Source organism: Zonotrichia leucophrys, chromosome 14, assembly GCF_028769735.1.
Source record: "Zonotrichia leucophrys gambelii isolate GWCS_2022_RI chromosome 14, RI_Zleu_2.0, whole genome shotgun sequence".
Taxonomy (NCBI): Eukaryota; Metazoa; Chordata; class Aves; order Passeriformes; family Passerellidae; genus Zonotrichia; species Zonotrichia leucophrys.
In genome coordinates, this window is record NC_088184.1 from 418,539 (window position 1) to 437,074 (window position 18,536).

The window sequence follows — 18,536 nt, forward strand, 5'->3', positions numbered from 1 at the left end:
CCTAATATCTGTGAAAAACGAGGTTCACTTTCCTGGTAAAAATTAAAAAGTTTAATAAAAAGACAGTAGGAGACAGAAATAAAGCAAAGCATTAAAAAGGGCTGGGTGCTTGGCATTCAGCCAAGAGCACACTTATCTTCCAAGATACCCCTTAAATACCTTTTACATCAGCCTGTTGCATATTCATAGACTCATGCATATTCGTATTTCTCCATAAACTAGTTTACCTGTTCCAGGAACTATTATGCATGGCCCCTGCTTGGGTTTGCCTTTTTAGAGCAGGCGTGTTTCTTGGCTGTGGTTTTGGTCCCTTCTCTTTACCACTTCTACTTTGGGCCTTGGTCCATACCTTCTTCAGATGGCAGATGCTGATAGCTGGCATATCAATAGCAGGGGCCTCATGACATGTTCACTGGATGTTATCTCAACCAAACAGACAGTTCACCCCTAACTATATCAGCTACCGCTACTACTATGTCTAAGTTTTTGTTAATAGCAGAAATAAAAGCAAAGTTATTTTAACGTTGCACATGTAGCATTCATCTTAATATTTGCAAAAAGCCAACAATATAATATGTATTTATCACATATCCAAACGAAACCACGGCGGGTGCAACATGAGGCCATTTGCCATTATCCTGTCCCACGTTCGCTGGGAGCAGAGCCTAACACCCGCCCGTCTGCACTCACAGAGTTCAACATTTTTTTCTGTCTCAGTTATGGCAATGCCATAAAGGCTAGCTGATCCCAAAATCCTCCAAACCCTTGTTCTCATAACAGCTGTCATCTCTCCGGGGGTGGGCAGGTAAGGTCACTGACCCAGCAGAGAAACAATAATACTGTAATAGAAGGTTTGCTGCCAGCTGTTAGCTGAAGCAGGTTCCCGCAGAGCTGGAGCCGCAGGGCCAGCCCAGGGCAGCGTGTGGGGGCTCGGATCCGCTTCCAGGGCTGCCATCAGCTGGCAGGACTGAGCCTTTGAGCCAAGCCTGAACGAGGAGAGACATTTAACATCTCATTTGGGGGCACTAGCAGAGATGAGAACAGCTCAAAGCGCGTGTGTGCTTCAGTCTCAGAGCGAATGGCCCCGCTGTAGGCTCTGCCGGCAGCCCGGCTGGCACAGCGCAGCACCAGCCCCCGCAGGGATCGAGCTGGCGCTTCCAGGCCTGGAGGGCACCTGTAGGGACGGCAGCGCTGCCTCTGGTGAGGCTTCTCCTCCATGCTGTGGCACGGGTGTGACCAGCCAAGCCCGGGCCGTGCTCCGGGACGGGACACAGCTCTGTGCCCTGAGGTGACGCGGCTCCAATGGCCCTGGAGCGCGGCTGCCCCGAAAGGGTTACGAGACGAGCTCCGCCCTTCCTGTACATCGGTGTCCTCCTGGGTGACCTTCCCGGCAGCCCTTGCTGGCTCTGCCCCAACCAAACAAAGGCGACGGGAGGTTTTCAAACAGCCGCTTCCCTGAAAGTTGGCTGCGGTAGAGCTGGGCTGCGCTGGCACCTGGCTGGTGCCGGCCACCGGAGAACGCGGCAGCGAGTTGGTGCCGTCGCCTGAGAGGACCCCGGCAGCCGTCGGGAGTCCCTGTACGTGGGTGTTCTGCCCATTTGCTTCCGTGCATTGAGCTGGTTTGGGCGCTGCGAGTGGCGTGGGGAAGGATGAGAGGAAGTCCCGGCAGTGGTGCGAGCACAGGGAGGGTGCAGCAGGACAGGGCTCCGGGGCCCGCGGCCGTGCGGAAGCTGGGGCGGTGCTGAGGTTCCATGTCGGAGCTGGGAGTGGCATGCCCGGTCTGAAGTGCTGTCCTCCAGCCACTTCTGGAACTCAGAAGCCTGGCCAGCAATTTTCCAGCGAAGTGCAGATTCCTTTAGATACCGCCCATGTGTTGGTGGACGAGCAGGAGATGAAATAACAGAGCTGTGTGAGTGCTGCTTTTGGCTCTTACTTCAGTGCTTTTCTGTCCCTTCCCTCCTGCACTCCCAGGCTTCTGCTGAGGACAGGCCGTTTACAGCCACCTCCGCAGGGGAACTGCTCCGCTCCGGTGCCAGTGGGGTTGGGGTTCATTCTCTAAACGCTGCCTGAGGCTGAGGGCGCTTGTCCCGTGTGCTGTGCCGACTTGCAACTGGCACTTCATTTGTCCTTCCTATTAATTGGCTTTGGGTTGTGGTGGCGGCTACAGAGAGCTTTCCTTGAGGCCCCAGAGATCCAGGTGTTCCGTGGGTCATTCTGCCCACATCAACACTGGCATTTCTTTATCATGGTGAGGTGTGAGCACCCTGTACCAGGCATTGCTTAACATTTGTGGGGATTGCACTGCAGCACTGGCCCAGCCCACAGCCTCTGGATGCTTTCCCTGTGCTGGGAGATCCACAGCCTCTGGATGCTGGTGTTTCCCTGTGCTGGGAGATCTTTGCTCTGCCTCCTGTTCAGTCTGCCACTCTCGCACTTCTATGAGAGTAGGGATGTGTGGCTCCAAAGGATACAGTCTGTGTGGCTTCCTTAGAGGAATTTTGCAGGGTGGAGCATTTGTCTTCTGAGGACTTGGAAACTTTTCATCCAAATGTGTAGAGACAGCCTTAGCTGTCATTGTAGGGAGTTTCCAATGGCTGCATTGTTGAGTACCTACATAGATTTGGAATGAAAATAGGAGATTTTGGGGTTTCTCTCTAATCAGCAGAAGGGTGTGAATTTAGCAATTTAGTTGAAATACTTATAGGTCTGTTAAGCCGTCTGCCATAGTTTCTGAACAACTGGCTCTCTGGAGGTCTAAGGCTATTCTTACAGTACATACTGGTAGCTAGGCCATGAACAGGCTTAGGACTTCATAACTGTCTGCCCCTGGATGTGTCAGTGCATACATTTGTATATTTCAGGGCTTTTAGCTTAAAAACTGTGCCTTGATGCTCATTTTCCTGCAATGCTCTTCTGTCCCGATGCTGTAGGAATATACCTGCTCAATGCTAAACTTAGGCAAACGTCATGGTTTCACCACAAGGAATAAATTCTATGTTACACTTTGCTGTGATTTATTTGTTTCCTATTCAGGCATGTGAAAGACTAGAAATTCAATGCGTGCTGGTGGCATAGCCAGTGCAGCTCTCTCTGCTGGAACGGCTGTGTCTGTGCAGAGCAGTGACTCAAAATTCATAATGCTTTACAGAGAGGCACAGGTAAAGGCAGGACAGTGAGATACTTGGTATTTATTGTTCTTGTCTGAATACCAAAGTTCACCTTGATTAATTTGTTTAGTGTGAGGGCAAAGATAGATTTTGGAGCCAGAATGTGAAATCTAGCCTGCTCCTCTCCCACAGGCCTCCAAGTGCCCTGTGAAAGAATCTTGTTCCTTCAAGCTGTGGTTCCACAGTTCTTAAAATCATGTTTGGATGCTCCAAATAATTTCTTGATACATACCCAACGTTTACCAGACACAGCATCACAGCCATGCTGATTTTGTCAGACCAGGTAAAAATGTTGAGGATGACCTCTGGTTTTTGGGCTGTGGGAGAGTTGATCCAGTGCAAAGCCTTTTGTTCCAGGCTATCAAAGTGTGATTTTATACAGGGTCTCTGCTCTGTAGTGTACGGCCTGAAACCCTTTCACTGATACAGGAGGGTTTTCCAGTATTCCCAATGCCAGTCCCTTTCTCCCCTCAAAGGTGAGGTAGCAGTACTAACAACACTAACACAGTGTTACCCTGTGTTCCTAAACATCCCAACACACTCCTCTTTATCTTTCCACTGTATCTCTATACCCTGTTTCCCAATGAGCTCCAGGCTGTGGTAGCATTGTCTGAGGCAAGGCGAACTATGTGTACCATTGACCATTGTACTCACAATTTTTTTTTTTTTTGCAACCCCCAAAACTGTTAAAGAAACTTTGTGGCAATCCAACTTTCTTCAGTGTCCACATTCTGCAAATCTTAAGGTATAACCATAATTTTTTATGTTTTCCATGTAAGGATCTGATTTTTAAAGTGTGGCCAGGCAGGGGTAGCTCCTCAATGTTCTGAAAGCACAGCCTAAACGAATGAAGCAGTTGGCAGAGGAGGTGATAGAGCAAACCAAGCTATGGGCTCTAAACAGCTCACTTCAAACCCTGGGCCAGACCCAACCCTTTCTCTCTGCCATTCTGATGTCTGAAGTACAACTTGATTAAAATCTTCTGAGGTTATCCCTTCAGAGGGGAGCCAGCAAGGCTCAGGTAGCAGCAGCACCATCTAAATTCGTCTGATCCATCACCTTTTGACAAAACCAGTAACAGAGCTGCTCCTTCACCAGTTTTACAAAGAAAGGGTAAGGTGCACAGGTAAGGTGGGATGCTGCCTCGCTACACTCAGTACTGTTAGATAATGTTATTGCTTCCATAAGGCTTGGCAAATCCGACAGAACAGTGGCACTGAGTAAAATTGCAGCCTAGGAGAAATTACCATTTTTCCCTGGCACAGATCTTTCTGCTTTGGCAACATTTCAGCATTGGACACCTAATACTGTTCATCTTTTTCCGGGCTAAGTTCCACTGAACCACCTTGGCCAGCTCTGCCATTCTTGGGGCTGTCCTGTGCAGGGCCAGGAGTTGGACAAAGAACTATCCATGTCCCTTCTGAGCTGTGCCAGGCAAGCTCTGGAACAGGACCTGGAGGGCGGGAAGCCCAGTGGAGAATTGTACTCCCCATGGACACATGACTGTGTTCAGAGCACAGTTCCCTGCAGGGTGAGGATTTGGGCATCCATAGCAGACTCACTCCTTCCACAATTCCTTTGCTCTACTTGATACATTCCTTGCTGTCTGAATCTATATGTGAGTCCCATGTAAACCAGCACTGTCTTCCCTGCGCTTCTGGGAGATGTTTATAATAATTATTTTCCCCTCCAAGCTGATGCAGAGTGAAAAAGGTCTCATCTTGCCAGGTTTTGCAGCAGCAATTCAGAACACTACGGGAAAGCAACAAAACTAAACAAGATGGATGAGTGTCTCTCCCCAGCTGCTTGCAGCTGCTCCAGCTTCCCAGGCTGTGCTGGGGGTCTGAGGAGGAAGTCTGGAAATCAGACACAAAAGAAAGCAAGACAAGCGAGACAACTGACAAGACAAGAGAACCTTGTCAGAGCTGTTTCTAATCACAAGGCCCAGGTCTGGCATATTGGCTTGTGTCTCCTTACAAGGTCCATGAGGATCAATCCCCTTTTGGCAACATTGAATCCATTGTAAATGAGGTACACTGTTTCCCATGGCTTGGTAAACCGGCCTTGCACTGGACAAGGAACATTGAAAGGAAAGAGACATAGCCACATCCAACTTTGTTCTTCATGATCTGACATGGACCTTCTTAGGGCAGGAGTATTTTGCACTCTGTGCAGCACACCAAGCCCTTAAGCTCAACATGCTTTGGGATGTTAACAACATGAAGTGTCTGTTTTCAATTGCTGAGACCAGACAGTGAGCTGTATCTTCTTGCTCTGCATCGTCATGCTCCCTGTGGGTCACAGCTTTTGCTTCTCTCCTTCCTCTCCTTCAATCACATCTGTTCTCAGCATCAGCAGTTTGTCTCTCTGGTGAAACCTGTTACTCCACCACTGTACCTGCTGTCTCATGACTTTGCTGCTCCTGAAATAGTGGATGGGAGCTTGTTGCTCTGATTAAGACCATCTGTACCTAAATGCCTCCATGTCTCCAAGGCTGTTCCATCTCATGGGCCAGGCTGGCCATGGGCATGCTGTGGTGCGGCTAAAAGAGCCATTGAGAAACCAGCCCCAGGGTAGCACAGCGACCTGTGCCATGTCTGCTGAAGGATAAACTTTTCCTTGCATCACCTCAGCATGAATTCTAGAAGCAGCTTTGCTTGTACCTGTGTATAAGGATAAAAACTGCCTGTGTCCAAGAGCAGCTGTGAGACAAAAGGGAGAAGTTAATCCTCCCAGACATGAGCCAGCTCCATGATCACACGATGAATGTTTTACTCTTGGGGAACTTGGCATTCAAAGCCTGGTAATAAGGGCTTCAGAAGAACTGTGGGAGAGACAGGTGGTAGTGGCTGGGGTGGATGTGTGTGCAGGCAGGTGAGGGAGCTCTACCCCGAGGACGTGCAGGATGGGGAAGGTCCTCTCTCTCAGGTTCACCTCCTGAAGTGGAGGCTTGCACAAGGGACAAGTTGTGCAGAGGAAGAGCCTGCTTGGCTTAAGGCTAGTGGTTATGTCACTTGAATTGTGGGAGTACTGAATTCATGCTCTTCTTCTTTTTTAGACCTTAAATCCACTCTGCTCTGAAAGGAAGCCTGGAGCATGCTGTCTTCTTTCTCCTCCTCTCTTGAGGCTGTTTCATTTTGTATGTAGTATTATCTGGGCCAGAGCATAGGGGACCTAAGGAAACAATTGTGATGGGAAGGCTGCTTCAGTCTCTAGGCTGTGTTTCTGTGGATATAGCTGCATGCAGAGTTATGGAATAGAGCATTATCAGCAGTAATACCAAGGTAAAGGGCCTTTCTCAGCCAAAACTAAGTACATAAAGACTTCAGGCATTGCAAGCATTCAGCAGCAGCTAAAGAAAGGGTGGCTAATCTGAAATTTGGACAGACACCTAAATTGGCAGGCTGGAGTAAAATTCCTGTTGCAGGTGTGGTGGTGTAACAAGGCAAATGTGTATGTCCAGCTGGCTGTGTAAGGTCTCAGAAGCCAACCCACTAAAGGGAAAAACTTGTAGACTGTGGTGCTGCATGACAGGCCTCTCTGATTGGAACTAAGTAAACTGAGTGATCCAGTCACCACATCTTCCCCTGGGATCCTCATCCCACTGCAAAACACAAGGAGTGTGGGGGGCTTTGATACCACGAGGAGCCATTGTAGCTTGCAGGGGAATAATCTGTGGCTGCAGAATCTGGGTTTGCCAAAGGACTTGCAGCTGTGGCTGGAACACAATGTAACAGCCAGGGAGGTAGAGGCAAGCAGGATTTCAGAATAGGGGACTCTTATTGCACACTCAGCTCACAGCACCTGGTCTTTGTATAGAAATGCCAGCCAAGCCAACTTTGTGATGCTGCTCTGTTTTAGAAATAGCAAAGATTGAGTCAGTCCAGATGAGACTGTGTCAGGATTTTCTGGAGGAGATGTACCCTCTCTGTATTCCTGACATCCACAGAAAGGGAAAGCTTTAGAGCCAGAGGGTGAGCTCACACAATTGCTGTGAATTTTCTTACACAGATGTGCTCCCTTTTCCTATCCTCCTGCAAAACCACCACTGGAATTAACTTTTCCCAAGTGGTGTAAGAAACTGTTAGAGGAAACATGTCACTCTCAGCCTGGCCCTGGAAAGCAAAGGGAACCTCATCAGTCACAGGTCTAGGAAAATCCTTGAATCTTTCCCTCTCATTGAACTGATTTTTGTTTTTCAACATTATTGGAGAGTAACAAACACCTTGAAGGCCAGGTGAGTGTAAAGATCTCGTCTCTCTTGTGAATGTGTAAGTCGATAAGGTGTGTGCATAGCACAGGCTGCAGCTCCCTGGGGAAAATACCCTCTGGAGAGGGAGAAAGAGGAGGTGATGGACTCAGTGTGGAAGTGGGGAGCACATTTAGTACAGGAAAACTGTGAGTTTGCAGCAAGACCTGGGTAAATAAAGGTATAAGTAGAGATGGAGCCAGGCCCGGCTGTTGCAAGGGCTGACTGTGGGATCTTATGAGTTGGCCTTCCAATAGTTGAAAGGAGCTTGCAAGGAACATGAGGAGATACTTTTTACAAGGGCATCTAGAGATAGGACAAGGGGGAATGGCTTCAAACTGTCAGAGAGTAGGTTTAGATGAAATATTAGGAAGAAAGTCTTCCCTGTGAGGGTGGTGAGGCCCTGGCACAGGGTGCTCAGAGAAGCTGTGGCTGCCCCTGGAAGTGTTCAAGGCCAGGTTGGACATGGCTTGGGTGAACCTGGGATAGTGGGAGGTGTCCCTGCCCATGGCAGGGGAGTGGAACAAGATGAGCTTTAAGGTCCCTTTCTACCCAAAGCATTCTGGATTCCTGTGTTTTATGGAATAGACTCATGTTGTTTTCAGTGGTAACCCTTTTCCCCTACCTGACAGGGGTGGAGTCACTGCTGTGCACTTTGTCTGCCCTCAAGGTGTAAGTGAGCAGGGTTGGAGCTGGTTTTTGACCTGCACTTAGGCCTGCACTTGCCTCTTGCATCTCCTGCTCACCTGCTGGATTCTGATCCCCAGCCTGCTTTGCAGTGTCTTCTCTGAAATGGCTTTTCAGGTCTTGGTCTACCTTTGATCAGTAAATAGATTTTTTTAAAAGACCTGCTGCAGAGGCAAGTGCAGTTCTTGAAGGATAAGGAGCTTGGGTGAAGTCTTGAGCATTGATGGTATCTCCATGCAGCTGCTCTCCATAGCCAAGCCCTACTGCCCTGGAGCCATCCTGGCCAAACTCCTCATCCTGCTGATCCTCCAACAAATGGAGGGTTCTGAGGGAACACTGTGAATTGGGAATACTGAGTTTATGTGGGATTAGCAGGGCAGGGATGGTCTGTGCCTCCCGTGAACTTTCCCCAAGCCCAGGAAAGCCAGGGCAGGGCAGTGGGATCTCAGTTGAGGACTGGGAAGGGCTGAAGGGGATGAGCATGTGATGAAGGAGGGACTTGGGACATGGGGATGCTACACAAAGAGTGGAGAGGAAGCTGGAGGAGATGCAGTGTGGAGTTGGTGCTCCTCCAAGGTGGTCTCCTCATCTTCCCTGTGGAGGCTGGGTGGAGCTGCAGCCGTGGCTATGGGCTTTCCTGGCATTTATGTAAATGGTGTTTCTGTCACAGCTGCTCAGATCAGCTCACTCCAGTGTCCTCTGGCCATGTCTGGAGGCACTGTGGGAGGAGGGCAGAGTGTATTGCCAGGGCTCAGACACCTCATACCTGTAGCTTTAAGGTGGTGGTATCCTTGGAGCATCTTCCTTTGATGTGGGGAAGGTTGAGAATTTCTGACCTTTTGCTCTTGCTCTGCAATTGTACTGTCCACATCCAAGGATGTCTGGTATCCAATATCCACTGCCCCAGCTCTTATCTCCAAGGTCCCTAATGCACACAAGCAGGGCATGGGGTGGCCTCTTGACATAAACAGAGCTGGATCAAAGTAGAACCTACATCTCTGGAGCTAATGTGTCTTTCTTTTGCCATGGAACAAGTAAGATGCAGAGGGGCAAAACTCCTCTGTCAAATTGACTCCAATTCTCCCTGACACTGATGTCCAATAGTCTCTGTGCCTTCTTGGCCAATGTAACACATTACTGTCTTTTTTAAGATCCACATGTAGCTTGGGAAATGTGGTTTGGAAAAGGTTCCTATATCACATCTGCTTGGCAGCAGCCAACTTAAGGTAGTCTCTAATCGGAAGTGTTTTGCTGCCTTCTGGGAATTCCTGGAAGATATTTATTTTAGTGAAGTGAAACCTAAAAGCATGTCCTTTAGGGAGCAGCTGCAGCACTGAGGGTCCAAGAAATGCCTTAATGCAGATTAAGGAATTTGGTAGAGAGTGGAAAATACTCTCCACCATAGTTGTGCAGACACATACATGTGCATAGATAGACATATAAAGGTGTATCCCTGTGTGGGACAGGCACGTACCTGGTGTGAGAAGGGAAGCACAGGAAGTGCAGCCATTGTATTTTTAGTTGTGCCTTTTTTACAAGTGTATCAGTAGTTGCGTTTGCTTCTCCCAAAGGTACAGGACGGTGTCATCTCCAGACCCAAGGGCAGGCTCTGCAGCACCAGAAACACATGGAGTTTCTACAGTTTTGCTTGCTGTGACCTTCTGGGCCACCAGGGAAACACAATGGAGTCCTGCCAGCTTCGCGCGACGAACCATCACTTGCCAGGACTCTCTCCAGGCTTCCTGAGACACTGAGTTGCTGCTTGAGGTCCTGACTGCTTCTGATTCCTCACTGTGCTGCTGGCAGGGTGGGATTGATGTCCCGTTTGAGACACTGGGCAGAGCCAAGCCCATCGCCATCCTCTGTGCCTTTGGCAGACTGGGGGACCAAGCTGGATCCCTCTCTCTAAAGGGTTTCCAAGTGAGCAAGGGACAGGCTTGGGGCTGTCCACATTCACTCTGGTGGGAAGAGCCACGTCCTTCACCCTTTCCACTTGGGAACCGTGTCACTGCTGGGGATGGCACCACATGGACGCAGAGCAAGGGTCAGCAGCCTGGCAGCACGGCACTAGCTGAGCCTGAGCACCATCACAGGGCACGGAGCTGCCCGGGGGGTGCCAGCATCCCTGGCACGGGTGCGCTCCGGGGATGTAGTGCCGGGCGCAGGAGGAGCTCCGGCACGATGGGCCGGCTGGATGACCATGCCAAGAGGAGGATCGTGGAGCTGCGCAGGGCTGGGCTGAGCTTCCGCAAGATCAAGAAGGTGCTGGAGCTGGATGACATCCGAGTGACGCCGCAGGCCGTGTACCTCTTCCTCAAGAGGAAGAGTGTGGAGCCGGGGTCAGCAGCAGCTGGCTGGGATGGGGACCAGCCCTGGCAGGGGCACGAGGCTGAGCTCCCCAGGCTGCTGAGCACCCGGCACCCTGCACTGCCCACCGGGGATCCTGTGGGCAGCCAGGACACCAAGGAAGGCATCCAGATTGTCAGCGTGGCCTCACTGTGCAAGGACGGTGGGCAGCTTGGGGACACTTTGGCTATGGGGCTGGCCCCTGGAAATGGTAAGGCCTGGCCCCACTGGGGTTTACCATGGCCACTTCCTGGCACTGCTGGGCTCACGAAAGGGCCCTATTCCCCACTGGAGACCCCCCAAGTGTATTTTTTTGTATTTCTCTCTCTGTTGTTGCAGGTGATGACAGCTCCACAGGCACAGCCCTGGCTCCAGGGACTGCTCTGAGGGGCCTTGCCCCCCTGCCCCAGACACTGCCCAGCCAAGGGCAGCTGGTCACACCCCCCACCCAGAACTCAGCTCTGATGGTGAAAAAGAAGACAGTGGACAGGGCTATCCTCCTGCAGAAAAAGGTAGGATGGCAGGATGAGAGAGGCCATGTGCTCCAGCCAGGAGCTGCTGCCATCCGGCCAGCCCTGCACAGAATCCTGCTGCATCTACATCATGTGTGGGGGCAGGCTTCTGAGGGTGAAAGGCTTCCAGAGTGCCCCCAGCCTCTGCTAGCTGCACTCCCCAGCAATGCTAACGCTGGCACTTGGCAAATATATCTGGGAAGCCCCTCTGGGTGGGGGTGAGGCCATGCACGCACCCACCTCCAGCCAGCACCCACTGCTGGCCATGGAGATGCCAGTCACGCCATGCTTGGCCTCCAACTGGCAGCTCCAAAACCTGTTTTTAAGGCTTGGTGCCAGTACCATCTCAGGAAGTTCTACCAGCTACCCAAGGCTGTAAAGCAAAATCCAGGGTGTGTTGTTTCTGTCTGTGCAGAGAGTAAACACAAGCCTGGCATCAGCATGGGCAGCCCCACTGCTGTACAGTGGCACTCACCAGGATGGATCAGCATCTGCTAACAACATGGTGCACCAGGGGCTCTGATGGAGCAGCAGCTTAGGGGCTGGGTGGGGCTGAAGAGCAGAACATGGTGAGATCTAGAGGTCTGCAGCAAGGTGATGTCTTTCTCTGAGAGCCCTTCTCTGAGCCTTGTAGTCAAGTGCAGAATGAATCCCATGTTAAATGCCATTGATAATATTTCACATTCCCTTCTCTCCTGCCTCTCACTATGCCAGGTTAAAGATGCCAGCACTCAGACTGCCGTGCCAGACTCTGTGGGTCTGGGCAATCACAGCCTTGCTTGCAGTGGAGCAGTGTCCCTGCCTGCTCCCAGCTGCCCTGCCATCGCCGAGAAGCTGGATGCTGTGCAGCTGGAGGTGCAGAAGCTGAGCCAGGCCCTGCATGCGGTGCTGGAGCGGCAGTGCCACCTGGAGCGCCAGCAGGAGCAGCAGCAGCGGCTGCAGCAGGAGGTGCTGGTGACACTGCAGCAGCTCAGCTCCACCGTGAGCCACAGCACTGTGCCTGCCACCCAGCCCTGTGGGCCTTTCAGCAGCATGGCCGAGCCCTCGCCCAGCATGCCAAACTTCAGCCAGTTCAAGATGGAGCTGATCTGAGCTCCCACAAGGCCTGTGTGTGCCAGCAGGCCTGTGCTAATGGAGCCAGGAGGAAGAACCATCTCTCAGAGGCTGCCCAAGGATTAAGGTCCATGCAGCGCCCAGCAGATAAGGTCCCTGGTGCCTCATCTTCCCAGCCCTGCTGACTGGAAGGGGCTGCCTGGCACAAGAGGCTGGACAGTGGAAGGCTGAGGCCTTGCTCCTCCTGTGCTGCTGATCCTGGCTGGCACTGGAGCTGGCTGGGGCCCATGGACCTCAGGAGAACGCAGTTGCCTGCAAGGAGAGGATGCAGCTAACATGGACACAGCAGGGAGGTGGGACTCCAGGGGTACAGGATGCTTCCTTCTCTTATGGATCAATGCCACGATGATCAATCTTGCCCTTCCCTCCACAGGAGCTTGTTCAGTAAAAATCTGTCTAAAGCACGGTGCAGAACCAGTGTGGGATCAGTATCTGTGTATTCCCTACCCCTCACCCAGTGAGCAGGCTGGAACTGTCTGGGTCACTATCACCATGCATGGAACTGCACAGGATGCAGAAACCTGTGAGGTGAGACCAGTGCCCCACACACAATGTTGCTGGAGCCTGGTATCATCTGCTGCACCACTAGGGATACATCAGACTTGTATGTTACATGACTTGATGAGGGTTCCTCAGGGTGAGAGAGATAGACGAGAATCTTGCTTCATGATCAGAAGGCTGGATTTATTAATTTATGATGTACGATACATTAAGACTATACTAATAGGAATAGAGAAAAGTTGCAGAAGCTGCTAAGCTAAGAATAGAATAGGAATAGGAATGAATAACAAAGTTCTGTGTCCAGGCAGAAAGCAAGCAAGCTCTCCTGTGAGTGGTCAGCAAATCAAAACACTCACAGAAGACCAATTACAGATGCACCTGTTACATTCCACAACAGCAGATAATAATTGTTTACATTTTTCTTCTGGGGCCCCAGCTTCCCAGAAGAGGAAAAATCCTAAAAGAAAGGATTTTTATGAAAAGATGTCTGTGACACTTGTAGGAAACAGTCTTTTACTGAGCAGATTCCACCCTCCTCGCCCCACAGATCTGGAGTCTGGTACTGCTGCTGCCCACTGTCTGGTGAGATATGGGCAAGACTGTAGCAGTAAGAGTTGCACCTGGGCAGGAGCTGATTAACTGGGTGTTTAGCTCTCCTCTAACTGGTTTTCCTGGGCAGGATACCCTCCCGGTTCTCCCTCGGGCAGGCTGCTGGTGGCACAGTGCTGCTCTAGCAGAGCAGGTCATGATGCTGAGAAACCCCTTCCCTGCACCAGAAGGGCACGGAGGAGGCTGATGGGCCCTCGCTGAGCAGTGGAGTCCAGAAGGACCAGAGACTGGCCTTGGCTGCCAGCAGGAAAGGTCTGATGGGGGTGGCCTTGGCTCAGCAGCCAGTAGTGAATCCCGAGAGGAAGCAGAGCACGTGTCCTTCCTCCACATCAGCCAAGCAGCTTCTGTCTGCGTGGGCACCACGCTTGGCACAACCTGTGCCTATGAGAAGTTCCCGGCCTGTTTCTGAGGGCTCTTTGAGTCAAAGGTCAAAATTAAGAAGGGTAAAAACCAACTGAGGTGTTTGTACATAGACACACACATGGAGCTGTACGCACGGGCACAGAGGTAGATGCGTGTGGCAGGTCTGTGCAGCAGCCCCAGAGCCTGGGGGAGCTGGACACCTGCTCTGCTGTCCCACACACATTGCTGGCCCCAGGGCTGTCAGATCCACCTGTGCCCAGGGGAACTGGAAGTCTGCTGCCATCTGCCTGCAGTCACTCATTTGGATGTTGGTGTAATTTTCGGGATGTCTGAAAAGCAACAGATGAAAAAAACCACATGATCAGTTGCTCTGCTCTTTTGCACAAGGCAGCTAATCTGCACCTCAGGTTTGAAAAGAGGAGGCTGGATGATCAGCACTCAGCAGGCACAGTTCCCTAATGTCTCTGTTAACATTTCAGAGAAAAAGAGGAGCACAACAACTGCTATTCCCTGGCACATGTACTTAAAACCACGTTGGTTTCTGAAAGAGCTTCCCTAAATCTGACTTGGGCTATCTTAAATTATTAAAAAAAAAAAAATATATATATATACTGGGTTTTCTATTCTCCAGATGTATTCTAAGAACCTTCCTCATTTCTAACTCTTGCACATCAGCCCTTTATCCAGTGCTAAAAAAAACCCAGCAAAAATTAATAACAACAAATCACTTGGGCTGGTTAAATAACCTATCCACCATAACATTTATTTCAGACAGACGTATAGCCTGAGTGTTCAGCTGCTGTTTGCCTCCTGACCACATTGGGGAACACCAAGTTAGTATTTAATGTGGTGTCATGTTGTAACACGGAAGGTGTTTCCCACCAACGTAATCCTAAGGTGTCTGGCATTTCCATCCTGCTCCAAGGAAGAGCTCTTCCCTGTGGCCACAGCATCATCTGTTGTGTGCCACATGCCTTCAGCTTTCTGCTCTCCCACCACAGCAAGTTGTCAGTACCACTGATGGCCCTTACGCTGCACCTGCTGCCATTCCCAGCATCATCCAGGATTTACTGGTGTTATCTCAGCCTCCTGCAGTCTGCTCTGACAGGAACAGAGGCTTTGTGAAAAGGAAGGGACTTCAGGGATGAGGAGCAGCATGTTGAACAGTCTGAAGGCAGTGTAGGTGTTTAGCTGAGTAAAGGAGCAGGTCTCTGTGCAGCAGTTACAGAGAGGAGGCCCTGGGGAAGGAGAGGGTGGGGGATACACAGCAGATACAACGATGGTTTCTCACCTTTTGATGAAATAAAAAGCCAGGCCCACAAAAAATAACAGGAGCAGAAGAGATCCCATAACAAACAGGGAAATTTCCCAGCCCTGGAAGGAAGCTGAGGGAACAAAGCAGAGAACAGGCATTACAGCCTTGACCTTTCCCAGCATGGGGGAGCCCCAGGAGGTCACGCAATCAGAGTCAGAGAATGTGTTGGATTGGGCCAGGTTGGGTTGGGTTGAAAGGAACCTTGAAAGGCTACCTAGTCCAATCCCCTGCCATGGACAGTAACATCTTCCACTATCCTAGGTTGCTCCAAGCCCTACCCAACCTGGTCTGGAACACTTCAGCGATGAGGCACCTACAGTTTGTCTGGGCAACAATAGGTTGGGCTGTCTCAGCTTCCCACTCTTTTTTCCCTGCTACAGCCCTTGTGAAATCCCACCTCTGGACAGTTCCAGCCAGTAGCTGCTCCCAGCAACTGAGCCTCTGTGTGAGCAACAGGTCCAAAAGCAGGGGCCTCCCCACTGAAGCCCAGTGGCTTGCCCACATGTGCCCTCTCCTGTATAGATGTCACCTGACCCTGGTCCCAGCCCTGCTCACTGTGCTGGAAGCAGAGCCCCTGCTACCTACCATCACTGTGTGACAGGAATGGCATATTTTTGGGGGTGACACACTCAGGACTGGTTTTCAGAACTCTCCCATCCATGGAGAAGGGATGGGGGCTGGCCAGGAATCCCTGGAGACAGGTTTTGGTGGATTGCTCCTGCTCTGGCTGCTGACCCCACACCTGGCCCCGGACCTTCACCAGTGAACCCACATATTTTATGTTAAACTCTGCCAAGAAACCACAGTGCATTTTGGGTAGTCAGAAGCCCTCTGGTGTCAGGATCACACTGCTCCCATGACTTTGTGCCCTCCTGCTCCCATGCTCTTCACCTTTCTCCCCCCCACTGCTCTGAAGTCATGCTGCCATGCTGCATCACGGGTAACTTGAGCACATTCTCAAGCTTTCTTTTGGTGACGAAAAGGATTTGAGATTGTCATCCCACCCAACAGAATACTTTTTACTACACTTTGTATCTCTACCCACTGCTCAGAATTGACTGAAGTTGTTCAACTGGTCAAAAAGGCATTTGGGTTAGGGAGTGTCCTGGTTTGAAAAGGAAGTGAGTTTTTGGGATGCTGTGGTCAAAGCAATAGGTGCTCAGATTTGAATATTGGCACCTGGTGTGGCCACTGAGGACATGGATACGCCTCTGAGAGCACAGGGAGTTAAAGCAGAGAACGCCCAGGAGAAGCTCTCTTGGTTCAGGTGGTGAAAGGTTCAGAGCTGCCCTGCCCGGCTGCGGGCTGGGTGGGGCAGGGGAAGCCATGCGGCCGGGTGAGGGGAGCCGGGCCTTGGACAGAGAGGGGAGGTGAAGGGATGGAAGGGTGGAGGAGCACTGAGAGGCATTGGGCAGCCCCCCCAGAGAGAGAGAGAGAGAGAGAGCCTGTGCCTGTGCTTGTGCCACCTTAAAATTTGATATCTTGTGCAGGCAGCAGGGCTGAGAAGGAGAAGAGGGTGCAGCGAAGAGGTGCCCGGCAGCCTTAAGAGAGTTCTGAGCAGGCAGAGCCTGAGATTTTAACCCTTTTCTTAGATAATAGAAACCTTACAAATGCTGATCCCCCTAGAGCTGAATGAGAAGAGAGATAGAGATGAAATATGAAGAAATGAGCCAGTGTGATGAAAGTTTGTGCAAGTGAAAGATGCCCGAAGAAGTTAGGAAAAATCCGAAGTAAGAAGAGATGATAGAGGAGCCTTTAGCTGGACTTTTCTTGTATAGCCATGGACAGAACAATTTTTCAGTGATGTTATTCACATAACATCACTGCACTCTCTTGGCTCTAAGCCATTGCCTCAATTTAAAGGGAGGGAATGGCTTGGAGCCAAGAGAGTGCAGTGATGTGATGTGAAGGAGTGCGTGAACAGAGATGACGGGTGAGGAGGGTGGTGGTTCTCTCGAGCTTCAGGGAAGAAGAAAATCTCTGTTCTTGAGACCCCTCCGCCCCAAGAGATGAATTTGAAGAACAGAAATGTCCTGAAAGTGAGAGATTGCTTTTTTTTAGAAATGGGCAAAGCATCCTTTAAAGAAAAACCCTAAAAGCAGCTCTGGTCCATGTGCAGTGGTGAGAGCACAGGGCATGTGTTGTGGTTTCACTGACAGGAAGTAGGTTATTTTTTGGGATATGCTGTTGTTACCAGTATGTGCTCAGATTTTAATATTGGCACCTGATGTAGCCACTGAAGTTTGGACACGCCTCTGAGAACACACAGGGGTTAAAAGCAAAGCTGCTCCCCAGGGAAGCTCTCTTGGGACTTCGGAGGCGAAGAGATCGGATCTCCCTTCCCCGTTCAGCTGCTGCTGCTGGGCAGGGAAGGGGCAGCCCTGCGGTAGGCCTGGGCCTGGACAGAGACGGGGGGTGAGGAGGCCCTTGAGGATGGAAGGGTGGAGGAGCCCCAAGAGACATCGGGCAGCCACCCCCTGCCGCCAGAGGAGATAGAGAGAGAGAGAGAGAGCTGGTGTCTGAATTTGATAGTGGCCGGCCCAGGAGGAGAAGGGGGGAGTGCAGCGAGAAGGTGCCCGGCAGGGCAGCGTGGGAGTTCCGGAGCTCTGGGACAGGCAGAGACTGAAATTTTTAACCCTTTCCTTGCATGATAGAAACCTTGCAAATGCTGATCCTCCTGGAGCTGAATGAGAAGAGAGATAAGAGATGAGATGAGATAAGAGGGAATGGGCCACGAGGGAAGTGCAGAAGACTCTTGAGTGGGGGCTGAGATGACGGAGTGGCCTTCTGGCTGGACTTTTCTTGTGTGGCCACAGACTGAACCATTTTTATTCCTGTGACACAGAGACTGCACTTGGGGGGAAGCAGTGCCTCAGAACCAGGAGGGTTCATTGTGGGGACCCCTCGGCCGCAGGGGGTGAAAAATTTGGGGGGGACAGATGTCCCAAAGGAGAGACCGTGCCTTTTTTGGAGTGAGACAAGGCATCCTTGAAAGACAACCCCAAAAGCAGCTCTGGTCCATGCACAGTGGTGACAGCACTGGGCATGGAAGGAAGATGTCACAAATGGCAAAAGGACTTTCCGGGCAGTGCTGAGTGACATGGAAGCACACGAGGTTTCAGCGTGTTTCCAGAGGAAGCCTATGGTGCAAGAAGGACTCCTCTCCTCTTCATCGACTGAAGTTTGAGTATTCTAAAGGGTGGTGCTGGACTGAGAGTTGGTGATTTGGGAGAATGTATTGCATTGGGAAATTTGGTGGGGGGGGGAGGAGGAAAATGCTTTTGTAAGGTTTTCATTTTTTTAAATTTTTCTTGTAGTTTAGTTAATAAAGTTTTCTTTATTTCTAAGCAGCAGCCTGCTTTGCTTATTCCTGGTCACATCTCACAGCAGACACCAGGGAGAGGGTATTCTCATGGAGCACTGGCATTGTGCCAGGGTCAAACCATGACAAGACCTTTAAGGTCCTTCCCAACCCAAACCATTCAGGGATTCACTGGAACGTTTTCCACATTGACATCTCTCAAGGGAGGACTTTTGCTCCAGTGCTCTCACAGCTTTAAGTTTGCTCAGCATGCGACAGATGAGCTGTACAAAGACAGGACTAGAAGCTGGGACATTTTAATAAGCTTCTGTCCCAAATCTGAAGTGGTCGAATTAAATCAGCTTCTCACAGG

At 50.8% G+C, this 18,536-nt stretch overlaps 1 protein-coding gene across 2 annotated transcripts; it reads left to right on the forward strand.

Moving 5' to 3' along the window:
- Positions 1-1,362: 1,362 nt before the first annotated feature.
- On the forward strand, positions 1,363-12,488 carry LOC135453987 (uncharacterized). Of its 2 annotated transcripts, none has more exons than XM_064725611.1 (4): positions 1,363-1,577; positions 9,675-10,660; positions 10,789-10,961; positions 11,676-12,488. In XM_064725611.1, exons 2-4 carry the CDS (start codon positions 10,285-10,287, stop codon positions 12,051-12,053), a joined length of 927 nt encoding a protein of 308 aa, XP_064581681.1. In that variant the 5' UTR covers positions 1,363-1,577; positions 9,675-10,284; the 3' UTR covers positions 12,054-12,488. The 2 variants fall into 2 exon arrangements, with proteins under 2 accessions (XP_064581681.1, XP_064581683.1); XM_064725613.1 differs by having other exon boundaries at positions 1,404-1,909; positions 11,676-12,485.
- The last annotated feature ends 6,048 nt before the right edge of the window (positions 12,489-18,536 follow it).